Below are 19,826 nucleotides of genomic sequence, written 5' to 3'. Positions count from 1 at the left end.
AAGATATGGGCAATACTGACCTATACAACAGGCAAATAATAAAAGAAAAATAATGCTACTACTTAATCCCAAGGCTTTATCATTAATTCAAGGTAGTCTCCAAATCCCTCTGGATAATGCTGACATCAGTAATCATCTGCATCAAGTGGTGATTTACCTGCTTCCCAAGCGTTGCTCTGCATTCTTAGCCAAGAACAGTCGGCAAATATCTTTTGCTTCTTCTGTGAAGTTATCGTGCTGGAATCTGACCTCTTCTTTCAGGGTTCTTTGCTTTAAATCCTCTTTACTGACCTTTTCCTTGTAATCTTTGAATGGTGTTCGTCCAGCAACCATTTCATAGATACTGCATCCCATTGCAAACCAGTCCACGGGATAGGAATAATTCGCTTTTTCCATTAGGATTTCAGGTGCCATATAACCATGGGTTCCAGCCTGTAATACCCCAAACAAAAAGCAAAGCCAAACAAAAACATTAATGTGAGTGGAACAGATGTTGAGGATGGACGTCCAATAACCATTCTCCTTTTCGTATCTTGTTACGTGAACTCTAATTAGGTTGGGGTGGCAATGCTGTTAACCTATTGTGTTTGGCCTATTCTATTCCTCACTTTCCCAGACGTTTCTGGTGCAATCCACGTGGGCCATATGATCCATTCCGATTAATGGACAGAAAGAGGATTTGGCTGGGGCGTATTACAAAAAAGATGGTCATGGCGGCTCCTGCAGGACAGTCACCTCTCCTCTTTTAAGTCTGTTCACCTTACCTAATGTGAAGAGTTCAAGTAGCTATCTCTAAGATCCCATAAATTCTGGCTCTGCTTTTTATTTACGGATTATTGAAAATTGGGTGGATAGGATTCTTTTATAGTCCAGACGTCTTTTACTTTATTTTGCTTTCATACCTATCATGCCATGAATTTATAGGGCATGGGTTCCCCCAGCTCAGGCTCCTCCTGTGGGTTCTCACACAGTGTGTCGCTCTGGGTGGAACAGGCTGGCACTTCAGCTGAGCCAAGTATCTTTCTCGTTCGCTTCCTTTATTTCTGCTCCTTTTCTTGCACACATTTCAGGGAGCTGTCTTGGTTCTTAGGGTGCTTAGTTTGTTCAATATGTAACATTAATTCTCTGGGCAAGAATCTTGGCTTTTACTTGTTTGTTTACAACAATGCCCACTGTATGCAGGGTAACATAATGTTGCCAAGGCAGCATTTGTGGGACATTCCATTTTGAACATCCCCTTGATGGCTACATCCCCTTGATTGGCATGGATGTGGCCAAAGGAAGAATTCCAAGTTTTCTAAGGGGCTCAGAGAACTGGGCCTTCCTGGTCGTGCAGGGGTTAAAGACAGAGCACTATCAAGCTCTTAAGCTGTGGCCAGCCACTTCAGTATGAGTTCAATCCCCAGCCAGCGAGCTGACCCACATGGTGCAGCAGATCCCTCTTTTCTTGCCCGCTGCTCCCCTCAGCAGTGTATTTCAGTAGATCTGCCTGTTCTGCTCCCGACTCTGTCTCTGGTGAAAACTTTCACACCCCACCCCTGCACCTCTAGCCTACACCCCAATTGTTGTATGCATAAATAAATAAATCTTTTAAAAAAAGAAAAGGCCCAGAGAACTTACAATGGGTGCCTCTCCTCTTTCACTTTGGGCTGGTTGTTTTGGGAATTTACTGCTAGATAAATCCAGTAAAGAGAAATCCAGTCCAACCAAAAGGAATAGTGCATAGAATTTTTTCTTAAGCTTGACTCAAGTGACCACTAGGTTTTTAAAAGAAGTTTATAGTTAGCTAGCTAGATATAGATATACTTATGTGTACATATTTAATTGTGTTACAATAAACACCACATAAAATTTACCATCTTAATTTTTAAGTGTAAAGTTCAAGCATATTTAATACATCTACATTGTGCAATCAATCTCCAGAACTCTTCATTCTGCAAAACTTAAGCTATTGTTTTAGGACAACTCCTCACTGACTTCCCTCCACAGCCCCTGGCAACCACCATTCTATCTTCTGTCTCTCTGAGTTTGACTATTCTAGATACTTCATATAAGTGGAATCGTGCCATATTTTTCTTTTTGTGATCATTCATATAAATTTAAGGAATTCTTTCAGTTTGTATTTTTGTTTATATGAATTGAATACATTCATTCATTCAACAAATATTTAATGACTATCTAAAGCATGCATTATAATTACATTACAATGTTTCCACAAAAACTAAGTGTCTCTTGATTAAAGTTTAATATGTAGGGCCTCCCTGGTGGCGCAGCAGTTGAGCGTTGGGCTTCGAAGCTGCCCGAAGCCTCTGCAGTGCTGGTTCAATCCCCGGCCACCGGCAAGGGTCCCACATGGCGTGCAGACCTCTCCTGCCGTGCCCGCTGCTCCCCTCAGCAGTGTCCTCCGTCTGTCTGCCTGTTCTGCTCCCCGCTCTGGCTCTGGTGAATTCTCTCACCCTCCCGAGCTTCTGACTGTGCACAGTGCTTGTATAAATAATTAAATAAATCTTTAAAAAAAAAAGTTTAATATGTAGTCTCTGCAGTAGTGAAAAAATGCAAACCATGTAACACCCTAAAGTGACAATAAATTTCTGTTTGCACATTAAAATGAAAATATAAATTATTGACAGAGATGTGAGAAACAGATGTGCTTTGTAATTGACCGAGATTTTTAGAGTAAGACATAGAGCAATAGAAAATATGACTTGTCAACTGCTCCTGCCCTTCAACCATTTATTTTATTTTGGAGTCTATACCTCAAATACATTGCTCAGAGGAAAGAAAAAGGAACCTGTATCCAGATGCCCACAGCTCCATTATTCATAAGGGTCACAAGCTGGGAGTACTCAAACGCCCATCAATAAAGACAATAGACCATAGTCTATTGTTATCATTGAGAAATTTATATATGTAAAGGACTTTACACACTGATTACAAATACGCATTTCCCTGAGGAGGTTGAGGGAAACAAATATTGTTTAAAAATAGAAAAATTATGTAAAAAATTAAAAATTAAAAACAAAACATGAATCAAAAATAAATTTGGAAATAAAAAAAACCACCAAATATGCATTTCAGTTTCAAAATGGGTAGGAAAGTATTTTAGTTGTTCATAGATGATTATTTTATGTCTAATTGCTTAAGTTATGTTTTTTCATGTGGGTATAATATATGTAAACTCTTAAGAACATTTAATTTTGTGGATAATTTTTGATGTTAACAACAATGAAAAACAAGCACTAATGAGTAGTAATTGGCCAGTGCAAGAAAATTCTGGAAGTGACTGGGGTCTGACTGGCTGAGCATGAGTCAGCACGGCACTACTGTTTTCATAGAAGCTGATATATAATTTGGGTGACCAAATGTTCCGGTTTGCCTGGGACTGTCCTGGTTATATCTGTTGTCTTGGCGACGGGTCCAGCTTTACAGTTGCCAGACAAAAGTGACCTGAGACCCAGGATATAGTCTTAACTCACCTTAGTCTCCAAACCAGGAACTGACACCAGAGCCTTGGTGCATGTCCAACAAACATTTGCTAAATAAAGAACAGCAAAGATGGTAACTAGATATTTTCTGTCCACAATTCAATAAATATTGAGCCATGTCCTGTAGTGAGTTCTAGGGATAACAAGACATATAACTCCTGGACCCCTGCCCTTGATGATAAACAGCCTGGTAGACATGTGTCAAAGTGTTAATTTAATAAAGTAGGGTAAAAGGCATCATAATGGGAGTGTGAAATAAGCATAGGGGTGCTGGAGGGTGTGTGTGTGTGTGTATTGGGGATACTTCACTGAACAGTGACAGCTGGGCTGAATCAGAAGGAAGAATCTGTCACATAGAAGGTTAATGAGCATGTGCAGATGGAATCAGGGAACTTTAAGGTATTTGACTTTTCTGGAATCTAAGATATGTTGGGATGAAATGGTGGCAGGAGAGGCTGGCAAGGGATATGTGGATGAGATCAAGAAGCACTGTATGACAAGGTAGCAAAACCTACCCCCAGGTTCTCTTTTCCCTTGTATCCCTCTGCTATAGAGACTAGAAGGCTAAGTGCTCCACCTACCAATCTCCTTTGCACATAGATTATTGGCCATAAATATGAGATTTGAGGCTTACAAGGTGAAGGTGCTGAGGACTGAGGCAAAGGGGAGTGAGTTTACTTTGAAATATATAAAAGATATTGCCACCAGTTCCAAGAGGGTTAGCTCTCTGATGATTGAGTATAAGCTAATTAATAAAATGACCAATATTTAATATAATTCATGACCAGTATTTTATTAATCATATTAATACAATTAATATATTAATTATATTAATGCAATTAATGATCAGTAATTAATACAATGCATAAATAAATAAATCTTTACAAAATAAAAATATAATGCTCACTATGTATGTGACATTTAAAATATATATATAAAAAAAAACACTTGTCCTCTAAACAGTTTCTTTAAATCTGGATGTAAATAAGGTTCATACAATATGATAAATGACTGATTGATATGTCTCTTAAATCTCTTTGAATATGTAAATTCCTTCTTTGTCTCCCCTCTCCCCTCCTTAGTACCCACTTCTCCAGATTTTGTTGCAAAACAAAATCTGGCTAAACTGTCAAGCTTCCCACAGTCCTATTTTGCTAAGACCATCCCTGTGGTGTCATTTAACATGTTCTTCTGTTCTTTGTGTTTTCTGTAAACTGACAGCTGAACCTGATGGCTCAATCCTTCTACTGAACTTTTTCATTTCTGCAAATATGTTTATATTGACATATGATTAACATAGAATAATGGAGCTAGATCTTAGATATTCAGTTTGATAAATTTTGACAATCTAACAAATCCAAGTAAATACTATGCCAAACAGATTTAGAACAGTCCCATCTACTCAGGAAGTTCCCTTGTGGCTCTTTCTAGCCAATTCTCTCCACTTCACAGGCAATCACTTTCTGATTTCTGTTATAAGAGATTAGTTTTGTCAGTTCTTGGAATTCATGCAAGAGAAATTGCATGATAGGTATTCTTTTCGGGTGACTTCTTTTAATGCAATGTTTTTGAGATTAATCCATGCTGCTTTGCAAACGTATTTATGCATTTGTTAATCCTAAGTGTCCTTGCTCTTCTCACAGTGGCCTTTGTTTTATGGGCTTTTGTTTCACGGAAGTAATATCCTCCCTTAAGTCTCAAAAGATATTAATCTTACATAAAAAAAAAAAAAAACTTTTCTACTCCAGCATTATTTCTGTTTTCTACAAATTTATTTCTTCTGTTTGTTTTGGCATTGTCTTTAATTTTGGATGGTTGTTTTCAAATGACAAATGCTGTTTGATGATTTGTTGAAATATAAGTGTACAGCACCAAAACTTGACTAGAAGCTTGTCAACTGCTGGTCTTTGCTGTGGGGTGACACTGCCAAGTGATTTCAGTGGGGACACTACCAGCAAGTATCTGGAAACCTTTTCTAGTAGGATGCTCAGTTTCCCCAGAAGGAGATCCTTATCTCACCTCAGCAGTGACAGCCTGCTTGTTCTCATTCTGGGAGGTGAGGTGAGGAAGGGGCTGAAGTTTCTCTGCATGTAGGCTTTTATTCCAAAACTCTTAGTTGGGCCATATGTTACCAGAAAAGCTTCTTCCTGGTTCAGTCTCTTCTGCTGTGATGGGAGAGGTTTGACGCAAGACTATAAGCAACATCCAAATAATTTAATTCAGACAGTGGTGATTGGTAAGCTCTAGTCACTAACATTTATTGTGAGCTTGCTCCTTATGTGGCATTCTTCCAATGAACAAGTTTCAGGGGTGAGTGACGTTAAGGATTCAAATTGTAACAGGGTGGTCCCCAGGAAAGGGGGAGGTTCCCTGCCCCACCCAAGGGAGGGTGGAGCTGAGCAGGAAGAAGAGAAGCTGAAGAGACTGAGGAAGGAAGGAAGCAGGATGGAGCCAGGAGACCTGGAGGAGGCGCATGGAGCCTAGAGACACGTGAAGAAACTGTGCTTGTCTTTTGGTCGTGGACTGGGTGACACAGATGTGGGTGAGACCCGTGGGGAGGTGACAATGGCAGCTTTTATCTTGATGTTGATTTTACTCTTTTCCTTCCGGGCTTGTCCGGTTGTTTGTGACCCTTTTCTGTGGGTCCCCACTGGAAGATGCTTTAGACTTGTGGCAGGCTTTGGGGCCTTGTTCTGGGCCGATCCCATATGGATGGAGTTTTACCCACGAGGGGACGGGTAACTTTGGGTGCTTCATTTAGAAACTAGACTCTTTGCCTTACCTGTATTGTTTCCTAGTTTTATTAAAGTTCCTTCCCATTAAAGTCTCATGTGTTTTGTGTTGATGCGGCGGATGGCAGAACCCATTTAGAATAGGCAGGTTTGCGGGGTTTGGGCTGCCCCTCTCCCTGTCCTATAACAAAATCACTAATCAGGACACTGGATAAATATCAGTAGCTCAGTAAAAGAGGGAAGGGGTGGAGAACATGCTTTGTCTTGAGCAGAGGATTTTATGTTATGCTGGGAGAAAAGTTGAAAATAACAATGGACAATACTTATTGATTATTACATGCTAAACTTTTTCTTAAGTGTTATATGTGAATTTCTTGTTTAATCTTGCCAATAACCCCATGTGACAGAGATTTTATTATCCCCCATTTTGGCAAATTGAAAACTGAACCACAGAGAGGTTAAAATCTTGCTCCAGGTTACCCATTCCACATTCACCTACAAACCTGTGCATTGAATACTACATTACACTGCATCTATGGAAGTAGGTGAAGTGGCTTTTTCTTATCCTCTAAGTTCCCTTCAGGACTAAATTCCCTCCTTCTTTCTCCCCATCCGCCAAGAACTAAGTTCTTGTCTTGGTCCATTCTTGGTTCTACGGCTCCCCTTCCTGTCCCAAGAAGTTCTCCATGTATTGCTTCTCACTGGGCTGTTTGGGCTGTTTTGCCCACAGAGGCTGCTGGGAGGTGGTGACCAGATCCTGCACCATGCTCTGGGACCACCTTGTTCCCTCCCCACAGAAATAAATGAAGAATTTATTTACAACATTATAGCCCTTTGGTGCAGTGGAAAGAGCAGGAGACAGCATGCACGGCAGCCTTAGATTCAGTCCAAATAATTTTCAGGACTGACTTTACCTCTTGGCCCTAAAGACAGAAAATGTCAGTGATGGAATTTTGAAGGCCACAACCTCCTTGAAGAGTGGAGGTATTTCACAGAGGAGAAGAATGGAATTAAAAGTGCACGCCAGAGTCGGAGCGCCCAAATTCCATTGCAGCCTCCAGCTGAAAAAATTAATTGCCTGCCCTTTATGCCATTTGTCTTCTGCATATGAACTGCCTCCTCAGAGCGGGGTGGGAGGAGAGAGCCGGCCAAGCAGCATAAGGCAGGGTCGGGCCACGCTGACCTCTCGAGGGCACAGTAACTCCTGCGGTCACAAAGGGCCCTGGAACATCAGTCTCGGGGGCCATCAAAACAGTCACTTTCAGTTCCTGTGACCAGAACCTCCAACACTGCCATCCTCGGGGCTTTAGGGAACACCCAGCCGTCAGCCGCGGAACTCTTAGTGGAGGTTTTTTTTTTTCCTTCATTTTGTTTGCTTTTGGCTTTATAGTGCCCTTTGGCAGACCCGCATAGTCAACATCTGGTCGGGCAAAACAAGTATACCCAGCAGGGCAGGGCATCCAGCATCAGACCTCACAGGGTTTAGGAAGCTAGGCAGTGGTTGCACTCCTCCCTGACTCCCCCACCCCTCACACACCCCCTGGAGGCAGCAAGAGTCCATGACCCAAAGTCAGTACATGAAACTTATTAGTCACTGTAGGCTCAGAGCCACCTGTCACCTATAGCTGTGTAGACATTGAAGAAAGTAGACACACTTAAGTGGGAGCAGGATCAGAGCCAATCTGTGGGGCCCTGTGCAGATACTGCACTGCACTGCACTAGCTGTTAGATTCTGGCTTCCTCTACCCTATAGTTGTCACTCACTCCTATCCTTGTGGGGCCACGTGACAGAGCCCAGGCTGAGGGATCCTGCACTCTGAGAACTCCCATGTGTCTCTGAAGGGCAGTGAACCGTGACCTTGGCAGTGATGAGAACAGGGAAGGGCCTTTCAGTGAGCTGAGCAGGCACAGCTCACATCTTAATAGTTCCACATGTCCACAAGAAAGAGTGTGTGGCATGCGCCTGCAGGTCCTTCTAGGTCAAGGTCACTGGTAAATATCCAGCACCTATTGACTCTGAAAAGTTGGCAACGTTAAGTTCTATCATTAAAAGATATGCGTCTTGTCTGCTCTTGGTGTGGCCAGGCTAGGTTGGACTTGAAGAGCCCGGTGGGAGAAAAAGAAGTAGAAAAGGAAACTCTGTTCGTTTCCTGGTGGCAGAGGCCCAACACACTGGCCAGCAGAGCAAGAAACCGCCCGCGGATGCCTCTTCCCTCTGGCTCATCACAAACCAGATCCACTCGACAGCACAATCCAAACAGAAGAGGGAATCAGAATGTACATCTTTTGTTTGCCGTGGCAGGAGAACTGTTGAGCAGAGGAAAAAAACAAGCTGAGCTTAGCGCTATCAGCTGTTTCCTGGGGCTCGCTCCTTCCTTCCTCCGAGGGGGGCCTGGCCGCTTTGTTCTCATTCCCAGCTGCTTCTCTGCGCCTTTAAGTGGTGGCCTTTGCAGACCTCGGAGGAATGCAGCCTGAGACCCCAGGGGACTTAGCTCCAGAGGCTCCGCCCATGTGCTGGGCCCCAGGCTGCAACCTCCCCAACTACAGTGCTTGGCCGCACCAGGGCCTGCTTTTGCTGCCTAACCTATCTCGTTCTGCCAGCCACTTCCTGGGCAGGGAGAGTGAGCTTCACCAGAGTGGCTTCCTGCTCTCCCTGACATCCCTGGGAGGACACCTGTTTCAGAGAGCCCCACAGGGGATTCAAAAGAGAGATTCTGGCAATAATGCATTCTGCAGCTATACAGTCTGGTCATTTTGCTGGGGGACAGATCTCAGTTTTACCAATTATTAACTGGCTGCCTTCCTGCCAGTTACTCAGCCTTTCTGAGTCTCACAGCTCTTACCTCATAGGACCCATAAAGATTCAAGTGTTAGACACACTGAGTGGCTCTCAAAAGCCTGGCATATAACTCAATAGGTGTGAACCTAGCACTGGCTGTCTCATAGGCGGCTACACAAAAAGAAAAACTCAGAAGCCACTAAGACTACATCAGATTGAAAGATGGGCCTGGCACCTGGTCAAAGAGCAATAGCTGTGACTCTTTCACTGGGGTGTGCTCCTCAGTGCTTTCATGACCCTCTGAATCTATCTGTAGCCCTTTAAGGCCTTTTTTTCCATAATGCCTCCAAGATGCTGGGAATAAGACCACAAATGTAGCTCCTTGTGACTGTGAGGAAACAAGACAATTGCACGTGGCTATTTGACTCAGCCCAGAAGCTAGTTATGCCCTCGCCCACTGCCCACTGGCTGCAGCCTTGGGTTTCTGGTGCCTCTTTAGAGCACAGAGTGCAGCCACAAGGCTCATGGCTCAGCCATTATGCTTGTCAGGTGAGGCGGAAGCCAAGCAACAGTGGGGAGGGCTGGTGCTCAGCTTCCGATATAATAACTATCAGCAACCACTTCTGGAGAGCAAACCAAGTGATTGTCTGCTTAAAAAAAAGTCATTTTTCTACCTTGTTTCTTAACCTTCTCATCAATCTTAAGAGCCAGGCGGTATTAACAAGGCTCAGAGATGAAACATGACTTGTTTGGGGTCAAGTACAGGTCTAGGACCAGCTTATGTGGATATATGTGCCAATCAGAAGAAGGTAGCCACATGGCTTGATGCAATGAGTGCAGGTTGTCCTCGGTCCTCACTGTCCCCATGGCCAACACTCCAAGCCAGGGGTGAACCTATGCAGAAGCAGAAGCAGGATTGTCACATGAGCTCCTTCCATTTCGTGGATTCCCCAAAGGACATATTTTATTAGTGGCACTTAATCTGAACAGAAACTTGGATCTTCCAACATGAGATGTCAGATAGCTTGACACACAACAAAAGGTTGATATAGGCAGCAACCTTCTGGTCCCTGGGTTGCCCAGTTCCCAGATCCTCTGCTTCTCTCCCCTTTTACCCTCATCTCAACTCCTCTTTCTGGCCATCCTTCTAATGCTGACTTGGTCCCTTCCCTGCCTCAAGGCCATCAATGGTCCCAGTGTTCTTAGCATCAGATTCAAATGCCCTCGTCTTTCTCCTCCAGTCCCCTAAGGCCTGACATCCGCTAAACTCTCCAGCTGCACCTCTGTCACTACCCATCCCATGACCCCACACTCCAGACAGCCACAGAGCCTCCCATTCTATGACTGAGGCCCTAGGTCTCTTGCTCTAGGCTAGGGTTTGTCAACTGCAGCGTTAGGGACACATAGGCCAGATCATTCTTTGTGGTGAGAGGGTTGTGCTGTGCATTGTAAGATGTTTAGTAACATCCCTGACTCCTACCCGACAGGTGCCAGTAGTGCTTCCCCATCCATGACAACCAAAATGTCTCCAGACACTAGCAGACATTCCTGAGTGGCTTTGGGAGTGGCAAATTCACCCTCAGTGGAGATCATTGACTAATGCTGATCCTTTTGATGGCCTACTCCCTCTCCTCTTCCCCGGGCTACCTTCTATTTGCCTTGTGAGTTCATTTGGCTGCCATCTCCTACTGGAAGCGCTTCCTGACCCCCTGACCCGGTGGACTGGGTGCCCTGCCTATGCATCCAACTCCACAACCCTGCTCTCACTATGTTCTCACTGCCCTTTTACCGTGTTGGTCTCTTCCCTGTCCTGGGGCTTCAGGAAGGCAGGCATTTATTTGCCCAGTTTCCTGTCGAACTCAAGTCCAAGTCTGTTCCTGAGAAACCTCACTAATAAGTCACTCCAGACACCTTTCTCTCCCTTACCCAAACCATGTGTGGGCCCAAGTCATTCTGAAGTCTCAATTCATCCAGTGTGCGCTCTCTGGCTCCCCTGCTTGTTCCGTGGGCTGAGCTGCCACCACCTCTCACCCAGATGACAAATGACCATCATCCACCTGACCTGTGCTCACTTCAGAGGGAGAAAGTTTTTCAAAACAGAAACCTAAGCATATTGCCCCCTTGGTAAAATCTGTTCAAAGTCCTTCTTATGGTCTGTCATCTGGGTTTGGCCTGACCCCTCCCACCTCTCTGGCTTCATGTGAACTACATTTCCTCTGGCTTTGAGCTTTCATATGCTGGCTTCTCTTCATTTCCCCACAGCAGCAGGTGCTTTGCACTGGCGCTTCCCACTGTCTGAAACACCCTGCCCTGCAGTGGCTGTGGGGTACTCAGCCCAGACACTTCTCGGGGTTCTGGCCTTCACTCCCCAGCTGCTAGGACCAGGCTGACCTCCAAGGCAGTTGAACAGAGCCCTGTGCTCAGTGCAGCCGGTGCTGGCATTTAATGCTGTGTGCAGGCTGTCTTGACAAATGCCAAACTTTGTGCTTTGTCAGTTAAGTCCAGTGAAGCGATGAACATGTGCCAGGGGCTTTGAGCCCAGGGTCAGTCACAGTCCCGTCTCTGGCCACCTTCCTGCCTCCCAGAGATGGGTGCTTGTCTGTCCACCCACCCTGCCCCCTACTCCATATATCTGCTCTACCCCGGTGCAGACAGGGTAGGGGTCAGGCACACTCTTCCTCAGGTCCTGTGGTGGAGTGGGGCCCTGGGTGTCTTTGAGGGGCTCCACTAACTCTGAGGGTAAAGGGGCACAACATTAATAACAAACAAAAAACAAAACACCTTGACTTGAGCATAGAAGAAAGGAGGAAGCTTTTGTTTGATGTTTGAATAAGAGACCCCACATTTCATTTTGCAATGAGCCCCAAGAATTATGTAACCAGCTTTGGCTGGCAACATTGACTGATGACTCTGCTGCAGGGAAATGCCTTGCTCAAACTGCCCCCTTCATTTGGGCAACTCTGAGGGCCAGCCCAGCTCCAGAACTGCCTGAAGGATCGCCTGAGGTCTTAGTTTCACCGCCTTGTGAGTCAGTGGCTCCTTCTGGCCAACCCTGCCTTCTTCATGCATGTAGCTCTTGAGAGTGCTCCTCGGAAATCTTCCACATGTAAATCTGTTTCAGTCTGTTTTCTGGGAACCCAGCCTAAGGCAATACCCCAGCTATTTTGCTGAGTGAATTCCTGTCTGTCTTTCTGATATTAAATAAGTTGTATTTCCCCTGTGAAAGACATGCGATCCTCACATGTGAAGTCAAATCTTCCTTAGAGAGCCTTATGTACCATGTCTTCACAGCTTTTCTCATAACTGAAATTTTACATTCTTATTAAGTAAGTACTGTCATCCCCACTAGACTGTAAACTCCATGAGGGTAGAAATGATGCCCATTTTTGTCCATCATTCTATTTCTCAGCTTTAGCATAGTCAGCATGTGAAAAGCCAATAAACATGTTGAATGAATAAATACTTTTTGATTAAAGGGATGTTAAAAACAATGCCAAGACTGTATGAATATTTTTGAATGTCCTCAGTAGTGGTAAATATTTTGAAAATAAACTTGAAAGCTTTGTAATGGTGAAAAGTTACTAAGAACTAAATCTAATCAGTGATAGTGGTAATAATTTTAGGGGAGACCAATGTAAGACCAGAAAGTAACCAGAATAGCTTTTAAATTTGTTCTCAGAACTAATTTCTCAAAAATTAATTTTTTTTTCTCAAAAACTGGGGAAAGGGTCAAGATGTGTGAGATATATATAGGTGTTAACTTCCAATGAAATACTTTCAGAGATCTTTTAAACATCACTTATTTGGTATGTCTCTAGGTTACATTCAGTACAATAAAGGCTCAATGCCCAACCTCTGTCATCCATTGTCCCTCTGAATGGGAGGAGTTGGCCAGAAGCTTCAAGGCAGACAAGATGACCAAACATATCACAAACCTATGGTCACTGTTGACAACCTCATTTCCGTTCTAAAAATATAGCAAGTTTTAAGGATTGATGGTACATAAATCTGAAGGTCACTGTTTTCACATAAAATGCTGAATTTGAGACGTCCTGATATGAACCCCATTGTCAGATTTTACTATAATATTTTCCCAGAGTCTTTAAAAAGTGATGAGTTGGTTTTATTTGGTGCATGTTGATATTAGCCAAGAACAAGCGGAAGTGTTTGTCTGCTTGTCATCTCATTGACCACGTTTTTATAAGTGAATGTGAACAGTAGCTGGGACCACATTTAATCACCTCATGTCTATGTGGGGTCCTAGCTCTGAGATATTAGCCACATTAACCCCTGTGTAGTTGTGTGTGTGTGTGTGTGGGCGGGGGGGGTGGCGTGTACTTATTTTTTGAAGTCTTAACTCTGTCAGAGGTTCAACCAGGCTTGTGGCTGGTGTTCATATCAAACCAGACTGAGAAAGATACGCTAATACCATCACATGCACTAAATCTGAGTTTTACCTAGTGGAGAGCCTTATATAACATTAAAAACCAAAGGTGACATTCTCCTCCCCTTGTGACCACAACAAGGTGGAGCTGAAAGTGTAAGTGCTCTTGAATCTGATGAGCCTGGATTCCTACTACATACTAGCAAGGTGACTTTGGATGGGTGACTTAACCTCTGAGTCTCAATTTCTCTATATACAAAATGGAATTAATAATAGTCCTTACTTTACAGAATCTTTTTGTAAAGGTTCTAGATCCACCATCCCTTGATTAAGGGCCTAAAAATCTTCTGAATTTTCCAAACCATTGAGGTCACAGCGGGTACTAGGGGCATCCACTATTTTGGCTTAATATCTTTTCCTACCCTGTGTTCCTCTGGAGAACACATTCCTCTCAGTCCTGAGATTTAGGTGGGGTCGATCCTCCCCATGATCCCACAAAGGACAATGCCGTGACCAATGGCACTGGCTGTAGTTGTGCACATGACCAGAGTTGTCCACTAAGAGTTTTCCCCAGGAATTATGAAGGAACTATTTATAAAGAAGTTTCCACAAAGAGAGAGGGGTAAGTATCAGTGGCAGGGTATGTGTGGAGGTGCAGGGAGCCTCCATGCCAGAACCCTGAGAATGTGGCCATTCTCTGCTGAGGAAGGCAGAGTTGGGGCTCTTCAAACACCTGGACTTTTTATTGTGTGAACCCTTAGTTTCACTTTCTTAAGTAACATTCTTTTTTCCCCATAAAAACTCTGACTGTTAGTCAAGCAAATCATAGTAATTTATTCCATGTTAATCTTTTGCATTTACAAGTCTTTTCCTCCTAATAATTCAAAGACGATCTCATAGACTCATAAAATCTCAGAGATTAAATATGTTCTGAGGTCAGTCTGAGAGGCAGTAAACCAGCGATATTGGGGGACAGCAATCCAGGTTTTCCATCTCCCAGACCAGTGTTCTGCCTCTCCTCACATGTCTGCCTCAGACTTTCTAAATCTGGGCTGAGGTGCCCTTGTCTTTCTTCCTCTGGGGTGTTGTCCTCAGTCACCACAGTCCAGGAGTGATTCTGTGCCCGCCTCATTCCTTCACTGAGGACAGTCACATTTTAAGTAAGTACAGATCTGGGTCTTGCTGAAGCCTAAGTGAGAGATTAGGGGATGAACTCAGCACATAACACTGTTCAAGGCCTATCTCAAGTCTCATTGCCTCATGTGTGGCTCATTTCAATAGTTCTTTGTTTGTCCCCAATCCTCCTCAATCTCAGTAGCTTTATCCTTCAATTCATCTTAATAGTGTCAGAGTCATCATCCCAAAAATCACTCTGGTCATGCCACTTTTCTGTTGATAAACCTTCAGTGGCTCCCTATTGTCTATAGAGCAATCTTCACCTAGTGTTTCCCCAGTAGTTTGAAAGGGCTTGTGATACTCCAGCTCATACCTTGAGAAGTGTTACCTACTTGGAAGAAGCATGAATTCTCAATTTCTATTATAAAAGGTGGTAGGTGTTTTGAATCCTGTCGAAAAGGAAAACATTGTCCTTCTAACAATATCCAGCACTTTGTTGCTTTCCCATTAATTTTTGATGCAAAAAATCTTTCCCCAGCTACCTTCCTTCATTAATAATTAGCAATTTGTATGAGTGTTTTATTGCAATGCAAAAAATTGCTACAAATTTAGTAGTTTAAAATAATCCTCTTGGATAAACTCTCATGGTGGGTTCTGTGGTCAGGAGCTCAAACGACTAAAGTCAAGAATTCTGCCAAACTGCATTCTCATTTGAAGTTCAGGATCCTCTTCCAAATTCATATGGTTATGGCAGAACTTAGATCATTGTGGTTGTAGGACTGAGGTGCCCACTTGTTTGCTGGCTATCTGCCACTGGGAGTTCTCAGTTCCTAGAGACCACCCACAATCCTTATCACATGACTTCCTCTATCCACAAAACAGTGAAGATGTGTTGAAGCCGTCTTATGCTTTGGTATGAGAAGTCTAACTTTCATTTTATCTCAGCCTTCTACAGACCTTTCTCGCTAAACTTATTCATCTGTGATCTCTAACCCATATACCCATCACTCTTGTGATTCAGTTAGGTCCATCTGGATAATTTCTCTTTTGATTAACTCAAAGTTAATTACTGCATAATAACCTTATCTTAAAAATCCTTTTGCTCTATAAAGTCATATAAGTAGAGGAGTGACCTCTCATCATATTCACATATGTCCCCAAATACAGGAGAAAGGGTCATTGGAATTATCTTAGAATTCTGCCTACCATCCCATTGAAATAATTATTTCCTAGTTGTTTTTTTAAAGATTTATTTATTTATACTTACAAGAACTAGGTACAGGTCAGAGTTGTGGGGGGTGAGAGGATTCCAGAGACGAACTGGGGAACAGAACAGGAAGAGTGACTGAAATACACTTCTAAGGGGAGCAACAGGAGAGAGAGAAGAGGTCTGCTGTGCCATGTGGGTTGTTCCCTGGCAGGGGATCAAACTCATGTTGCAGTGGCTGCAGATAGCTTCATAGGTTGTGTCTTAACTCCTTGCACCATCAAGGAGGTCTTATTTCCTATTTTTAATGCTTGCATGAGTTAAGAAGCTGAATCAGATTTCCTAGTCCTTATCAATATTCCTCTTTTCCTGGGAGCTGGTGTGATAGTTCTGTGGGCATTCCCAGTACCAAATCTCACTCCCCTTTTCCTTTACCATCCCCTAAAACAGAGGCTAGAAATGAAAATTTCTATTTTTCATTCTTTTGCAGCTAGAGGTGAACATGCTCCATGGTCCTGGCCAATGGGGAGGAAGCAGAGTCTGTTGACATTGCTCCTTTTCCCCACTTTCTTTTCTCCTGTGATGCAGACTTGATGTTTAGAGTTGCAAAATCTTTTTGTCACAGGAGGAAGAGGTCAAGAGAATTTTGGCCCTAAAATTGTGGAGCTGCTGAATCCTTATCAAAATCTAGTTTTCTGTTATGTGCAACAGAAAGCAATCCTAACTTACACAAGATTTGATGAGTAGCTGAATAAGAATCAAGCCAAGTCTACAAAGCCATGTTGCTGTGTCTCCTTTGGAAGGACTGCACAAAGTCATTGCCGATAGCAAACTCATGATCAGCCGGGTTTCCTTTTTAACGTCTTCAGAAAGTTCGCTGTAATTCTTTGGAGGCATACCTTGTTTTGCTGCACCTGCTTTATTGTGATTTGCAGATATTTTGTTTTTTACAAATTGAAAATTTGTGATAACCCCATGTCGAGCAAGTCTTTTGGTGTCATTTCCCCAGCACCACATACTTTGTGTTTTTGTGTCATGTTTTGGTAATTCTTATAATATTCCAGACTTTTTCACTATTTTATGATAATCTGTGATTAGTGACCATTCATGTTGCTGTTGTAATTGTTTGGGGAACAGTTAATAGCTGTTATTATCAAGAAATAATTTCTGACACCGATTAGCAAATCCCCTGTCTCTCTCCCTCTCCAAGAATCTCTCTATCCCTTGAGATAAGGCAATATTTAAATTAGGCCAATTAGTAATGCCTCAGTGGTCTCTAAGTGAAAGGTAGAGTTGCCCCTTTCTCACTTTAAATCAAAAGTTAGAAATGACTTAGTGTTACACCCCACTGATTGGGAGAAAATTTTTGCACACAACACTAATGATAAAGGATTGATCATAAAAATCTACAAAGAGCTGAGGTGACTCAACAAAAGCAAAGTAAATAACCCAGTCAAAAAATGGGCAGAAGAGGGCCTCCCCTGGTGGCGCAGCAGTTGAACTCTGGGCTGAAAAGCTGCCCGCAGCCTCTGCAGCGCTGGTTTGATCCCAAGCCCCCCGGCAAGGGTCCCACATGGTGCGCAGAACTCTCCTGCCGTGCCCGCTGCTCCCCTCAGCAGTGTACTTCGTCAGTCTGCCTGTCCTGCTCTCCACTCTGGCTCTGGTGAATTCTCTCACCCTCCCATGCTTCTGACTGTAGTCAGTGCTTGTATAAATAAATAACAATCTTAAAAAAAAAAAATGGGCAGAAGAGCTAAAAAGAAACTTCTCCAAAGAGGAAATGCAAATGGCCAACAGGTGTATGAAAAAATGTTCAACATCACTTGTAATCAGGGAAATGCAAATCAAAACTATAATGAGATACCATCTCACACCAGTGAGAATGGCACATCTTAAAAAAAACTAACAACAAGAAATGTTGGGGAGGATGTGGAGAAGAAGGAACTCTCCTGCACTGCTGGTGGGAGTGCAAATTGGTCCAACCACTACGGAAAGCTGTGTGGAGGTTCCTCAATCTGCTAAAAATGGAGCTTCCATCTGATCCAGCAATTCCACAACTAGGTATCTACCCAAAGGACACAAAAACATTAATTCAAAAGGACACCTGCACCCCAATGTTTATTGCAGCACTATTTACAATAGCTAAGCTATGGAAACAACCCAAATGCCCAAAAATAGATGACTGGATCAAGAAGATGTGGTACATACACACAATGGAATATTACTCAGCAATCAAAAAAGATAAACTCATGCCATTTGCAGCAACATGGATGGAGCTGGAAGGGATCATGCTCAGTGAAATAAGCCAGAAAGAAAAAGAAACATACTGGATGGTCTCACTCACAGCAGGAATTTAGAAAACCCAAATAAGGGATCAGGAAAAAGATTAATTATAATAAAGTAAAAATCAAAATCAATAGGCAACTATAAACCAGAGACACACTGCAAGGGGTGGGGGTAGAAAAGGGAGTAGCATCAAAACACGGGTGGTGGGAATTTTATGGGGACTATAACCAAGATGAAAATGCATATACATTGTATAACAATGAAAAATGATGTAAAAATATATAAAATAAAAAAAATGACTTAGTTTAGTGAAGAATGTGTGTCAGAGGCTGAGATAAAATGAAAGCTAGACTTCTCATCCCAAAAAGTTAGCAAAGAAAAAGTTCTAGAAGGAACTTAGATATACTATTCCAATGAACACAGGAGTGTTAAGAAAATGAAGCAGCATTATTGCTGATATGGAGACAGTCTTAGTGGTCTGGAGAGAAGATCAAAGCAGCTACAACATTCCCTTAAAATCTGAACCAGAGCAAGACCCCAATTTTCTTCAACTACATGAAAGCTGAGAGAGATGAGGAAGCCGTAGAAGAAAAGTTTGAAGCTAGCAGAGATTGGTTCATGAAGTTTGAGAAAAGAAGTCATCTCCATAACATAAAAGTTCAAGGTGAAGCAGCAAATGCTGGTGGAGAAGCTACAGCAAGATTTCCAGAAGATCTAGTATTATGATGGTGAAGGTGGCTACACTGAACTATCATTCTCAGTGTAGACCAAACAACTTCATAATAGAAGAAGATGCCATCTAGGACTTTCATAGCTAAGGAGGAGATGTTAGTGTTTGACTTTAAAACCTCAAAGGGCAGGCTGACTCTCTTGTGAGGGGCTAATGCAGCTTGTGACTTTAAGTTGAGTCCAATACTTATGTACACTCTGGAAATCCTAGGTCCCTTGAGAGCTATGCTAATCTTCTCTGCCTGTACTCTTTAAAAGGGAAAACAAAGCCTGAATGGGAGTACAGTTGTCTACCACATGGTTTGCTGAACAGCTTAAGCCCATTGTTGAGACAATCCATTCATAAAACAAGATTCCTTTCAAAATATTACTGCTCATTGAAAATGCACTTGTTCACTCAAGAGCTCTGATGGAGATGTGTGAGGAGATGAATGTCGTTTTCCTGCCTGCTAATCCAACTGCCATCCTGCAGCACAAAAATCAGGAAATAATTTCAATTTTGAAGACTTATTTAAGAAATGCGTTTTTTTGTTAGACGTAGCTGCCATAGGTAGTGATCCTTCCTATGGACCTGGGCAAAGTCTATTGAAACCCTTCTGGAAAGGATTCACCATTCTAGAAGCCCATAAGGACTTTTCTGATTCATGAGAGGAAGTCAAAGTATCATCATTAACAACAGTTTGGAAGAAGTTGATTCCACCCTCCTGGATGACTTTGAGGGGTTCAGGACTTCAGTGAGGGAGTAATTGCAGAGCTGCTGGAAACAGCAAGACAACTAGAATTTAGAAGTGCAGCCTATAGAGGTAACTGAATTGCTGTAATCTCATCAAAAATTTTAACAAATGAGGAATTGTTCCTTATGGATGAGTAAAGAAAGTGGTTTTTCGACATGGAATCTACTCCCGGTGAATATGCTGTGAGCATTGTGGAAATGACAACAAGGGATTAGGATATTACATAAATTTAATTGATTAGAGCAAGGGTGGAGAAATTTCACTCTAATACTGAATCTTTACTGTGGCTAAAATACTATCAAACACCATCACATGCTTTAGAGAAATCTGTAGTAAAAGAAAGAACCAGTGGACTTGGCAAACTTCATCACTGT

The 19,826-nt window shown here is 42.8% G+C and overlaps 1 protein-coding gene across 1 annotated transcript in view; it reads right to left on the bottom strand.

Annotated features, from left to right (window-relative positions):
* GRK7 (G protein-coupled receptor kinase 7) overlaps positions 1-19,826 on the bottom strand; it is a gene marked incomplete at both ends in the record, with an annotated part of 33,109 nt that overhangs the window by 7,948 nt on the left and 5,335 nt on the right. The window contains one exon of the mRNA XM_084231390.1: positions 158-432. Within this exon, the coding sequence (XP_084087516.1) occupies positions 158-432 (275 nt within the window). The remainder of the gene's footprint in view (positions 1-157; positions 433-19,826) is intronic.

This window comes from Talpa europaea, assembly GCF_964194135.1.
Source record: "Talpa europaea genome assembly, chromosome: 4".
In the NCBI taxonomy this organism is placed as follows: domain Eukaryota; kingdom Metazoa; phylum Chordata; class Mammalia; order Eulipotyphla; family Talpidae; genus Talpa; species Talpa europaea.
The sequence above is the reverse complement of the archived record's forward strand: the minus strand, read 5'-3'. Positions and strand labels throughout refer to the sequence as shown.